The following is a 4,181-nucleotide window of genomic DNA, read 5'->3' on the forward strand; positions in this document are numbered from 1 at the left end:
CTGTTATGATGTTACCGGATACACCGCTTCACATTTGTAAAACGTCTAATCCTACACGATATATAATTCCCTTTGCTATGTATTTGCTTGTGCTCGAACCAAATAAAATGCGTATTCATGAGAAAATATCAGAAGTAGTGCTTCCTGATACTGAAATTGAAAATGATACCGGAGTGGGAGTCAAACGCCTCATGTGTTGCTCAATGAGTTAATGGTGAGATGATATCTAGTAAGCTGACCGCCATGTGTTGGTCAATTGAGTACGGTGTAACGATGCTCGTTAACCAATAAATTGTTCGAAAAAGGCATTCCTATAAGAAATGACATTGTTTATATATAGAAAAGACATATAGATACATAAAGTAGTCTATTTTCTTTAAAGAAAAAATGGGATAGCTTCAATTTTTCTAACTATGGTAAACCTCCTGATCACATTTTGTTAAATCTCATAGGCTGTAAATATGCTTGTTAACCATGTGCACGCTTGTGTTTATATGAATGAATGTATGTTGTGTATGTAAGTATTTTGCGTTTGTATTGTGCTAAACAAAATTGTCAGATGCCATTTTGAAAAAGAATATACTTCCTTCGTTTTTAAATATAAGTCTTTTAAGAGATTTCACTAATGGTATAAATACGAAATAAAATGAATGAACATACACTCTAAAGTATGTCTATACACATTCATATGTAGTTCACCAGTAAAATCTTTAAAAGGATTTATATTTAGGAATGGAAGGAGTAGGTGCTTTACTTTTTGAATGGAAAATGGACATTTTTGTTAGGGTGGAAAAAGACATTTGGGATGCATAAAACAGTTCCAATTTTCGCAGGCGTGACCCGGCACGCCTCGACCACCATCATTCTGTCGAGCAGTACCAACGCACACGTACTGCACTAACCCTACACACTTCGCAAAAAGAAAAAGCTCCCTTCCTTCCCTCCCTCCCCCGTCGACTATGCTCTGGGAGCAGACGACGTACGTACGTAGCCGCGAGAATCCAACCCACACCTACACTACACACTTCCACGCCATTAATAAACTCGACAGTGAATCCTCACTCGTCAGATAATAAATCGGCAGGAAATCTCTAAAAATTCCCCCGCATCATCGTCACCGTCTCCCCGTGTCCCGCTTCACTCCCCGGCCATCTATTCTTCTCCCACCTCACTCCAGCCTAGTACGAGGATGGCGGGAGGGGAGCCGCGCCTCGCGCTCGGGTTGCTGGCCCTGCTCGCCGCCGCGCTGCTGTTGCCCGCCCCGGCCGCCGGGGTCAACGTGACGGCCGTGCTCGCGGCGTTCCCCAGCTTCTCCGACTTCGCGCGGCTGCTGGCGTCCTCCCCGGTGGCCGCCGAGCTGGCGGGGCGGTCGTCGCTGACGCTGCTGGCCGTGCCCAACGCCAACCTGCCGCGCTCGCCCGCCGCCTTCGCCGCGGCCGCCGGCGCCGACCTCGCCGACGTGCTGCGCTACCACGTCCTCCTCGAGTACCTCTCCCCGTCCGACCTCGCCCGCGTCCCCGCCTCGGGGAGGCTCGTCACCACGCTCTTCCAGACCACCGGCCGCGCGCCCTCCGACCTCGGCGCCGTCAACCTCACGGCCGCGGCCGCGGGCTCCGCCGTCGTCGTCCGCTCCCCGGCGCCGTCGACTGCCGGGTCGAACGCCACCGTGCTCGGCGCCGTCACCAGGGAGCCGTACAACCTCAGCGTGCTCGCCGTGGGCGGCCTCATCGTGCCCTCCGGCTTCGACATCGCCGCGTCGGGCTCCGAGACCCGCCCGTCCCCGGCCGTCAACATCACCCGCGTCCTCACCGACGCGCGCGGCTTCAACGTGGCCGCCTCCATGCTCGAGGCCTCGGGCGTCGCGGACGACTTCGAGGCCGACGAGCGCGGCGCCGGCATCACCATCTTCGTCCCCACGGATGACGCCTTCGCCGCCCTCCCGGCCACCGACCGCCTCCAGTCGCTCCCCGCCGACCGCAAGGCCGTGGTGCTGCGCTTCCACGTGCTGCACTCCTACTACCCGCTGGGGTCCCTCGAGTCCATCGTGAACCCCGTCCAGCCCACGCTCGCCACCGAGTGCACCGAGGCCGGCCGCTTCACGCTCAACATCACGCGCTTCAACGGCTCCGTCGCCATCGACACCGGCGTCGTGCAGGCGTCCATCACCCGTACGGTGTTCGACCAAAATCCCGTGGCGGTCTTCGCCGTCTCCAAGGTCCTGCTGCCCAAGGAAATGTTCGTCCGCGGGAACACCGCCACCCCCGGAGCTACGGCCCCTCCGGCCGCCATGACATCAGGCGTCTCCGATGCCCCGCGGACGCCGCCGACGAAGCTGTCCTCCCCGCCGGCCCTGCGTGGCCAGGACAACAAGCCGTCGTCGGCACCGGCAAGAGACGCAAACTGGTGGTGTATAGGATTGATCTGCCTGCTCCTACCCCTGGTATGAGATCCAGGTGGTACCTTGCTTTCTCAATTTTTCCTTCTTCTCTTACCATTTCCCCTCTCGTTTGATGAAACCGAATGTGTGCACCGGCATTGGATTGGGGAGAGGATTTCGTAGAGGCCATCGTAGCTCTAGTGGCAATTGTTTTTGATTTCTTCACTTGATTAGGGAAATAATAATACCATGTGTAGAAATCTATGCATTCCCTTTGTTCATTTTTGTCTTTACAATTCCAATTTCCAAATGAAATTTACCTGTTTACCCGGCACTAGAAGGTGGGTTCCCGGGTATGAGGAGATAGACAGAGACAGGCAGGTGAGTGGGAACGGGCTGGCCATCTGCGAACGCGGTCTGGGCCGTCAACTGCGCATTAGATTCTTTTGCTGACATCGCCCTGCCGCTACTCATGGCGCGCACCCTGCAATTCTGTAAATACGATTGAATGAACCCTACCACATGTCAGTGCACACCGATCTTGACTAGTAGTATAGCAGTGCAGGAACGGAAGTCTGACAGTGAGTTCTCTTGGCATCTCATCCGTGGTTCAGACGCCAAGAACCACCTATGTGATGAACATTTACTAAGAGAACAAACCTAGCAAACTTTATACGGTGTATTCTGATGAGAAACTAAAATCTGGTAAGTGGTAGCCAGCGGTGAGTGTTATGCCTAGCTAGCAGCACTCATTTGGAGCACATCCTTCGTGGCCACTGACTACTGTATTAACACTTATAACGCATCCGGTGAGAGACCCCTGGTAGTGGTAGCTCTAGTCCTATCCGGCTGTTCCTAACATTCAGTCAGAATGATCATGTTCAGAACGATCTTATTTCCTTGTAGTTTTGCTATAATTTGCGAGCGGGGTGGGTCTAACGAAGGTGGCCCGTGTTTAGTTCCTGGACCTATTCCACCATGTGCCAGCTTCCATTCAGCCACATGGCTCATAATTCATCCCGTTTCAAAAGGAAAATACACAATTATTTCTTGAATACTCCCTCCGTTTCTAAATATAAGTCCTTTAAGAAATTTCATTATGGGTCTACATGCGGAGCAAAATGAGTGAATCTACTCTGAAGTATGTCTATATACATCCGTATGTAGTCCATTAATGAAACCTGTAGAAAGACTTATATTTAGGAATGGAGGGAGTAATATCCTTGCAAGGATAAACTTATCCATTGTTTCCAAAGTTGCATATTTGTGATATTTTGTAAGAGTTCATCTCAGATCAAGTCTTTTAAGGAAAATCGACCAAGAAAAAAAAATTGGGACGCGTTTGGTTGTCCGGACTGAACAATGCCAGATTGCATACTAGAAACGAGCCAGGTTGAGTAGACCCTGGAGTAGACGATGTCGTCGGCGTTCATGAACCGGCGGCAGGCATGGAAAGGTCACGGGACAGGCCGAACGTGCCGTGCATGTGTTTGGTGAAGTCCACCATGGAGTAGCCGTTGGGCGCGCGGAGCGGGTCGATGCTGAAGTCGACGTGGCAGGTAAGGCCGGCCTGGACGTGCGTGAAGCAGTGCGTCCGGTTGTCGGCGACGAGGCCGACGAGGTCGTAGTTGGAGAGGCTCTTGAAGATGGGGTGAACTTGCCGATCCACCACATATGTAGGTCGGAGACGACAAAGTGCACCTCCCCTCTGCGGCTCGGCCTTCGCGTCACCCGCTCCCTGCCCGGCGTGCCCCCTCTATGGCCCGGCCTCCGCGCCCCCTCTGCTCTCCGTCATCGTCCTGCG

At 53.0% G+C, this 4,181-nt stretch overlaps 1 protein-coding gene across 1 annotated transcript; it reads left to right on the forward strand.

Moving 5' to 3' along the window:
• The first annotated feature begins 835 nt into the window (after nt 1-835).
• Nucleotides 836-2,658, forward strand: LOC123444930 (fasciclin-like arabinogalactan protein 4). The gene has a single exon (XM_045121818.1). It carries the CDS (start codon nt 1,190-1,192, stop codon nt 2,444-2,446), a length of 1,257 nt encoding a protein of 418 aa, XP_044977753.1. The 5' UTR covers nt 836-1,189; the 3' UTR covers nt 2,447-2,658.
• The last annotated feature ends 1,523 nt before the right edge of the window (nt 2,659-4,181 follow it).

Source organism: Hordeum vulgare, chromosome 3H (assembly GCF_904849725.1).
Source record: "Hordeum vulgare subsp. vulgare chromosome 3H, MorexV3_pseudomolecules_assembly, whole genome shotgun sequence".
Lineage (NCBI taxonomy): Eukaryota > Viridiplantae > Streptophyta > Magnoliopsida > Poales > Poaceae > Hordeum > Hordeum vulgare.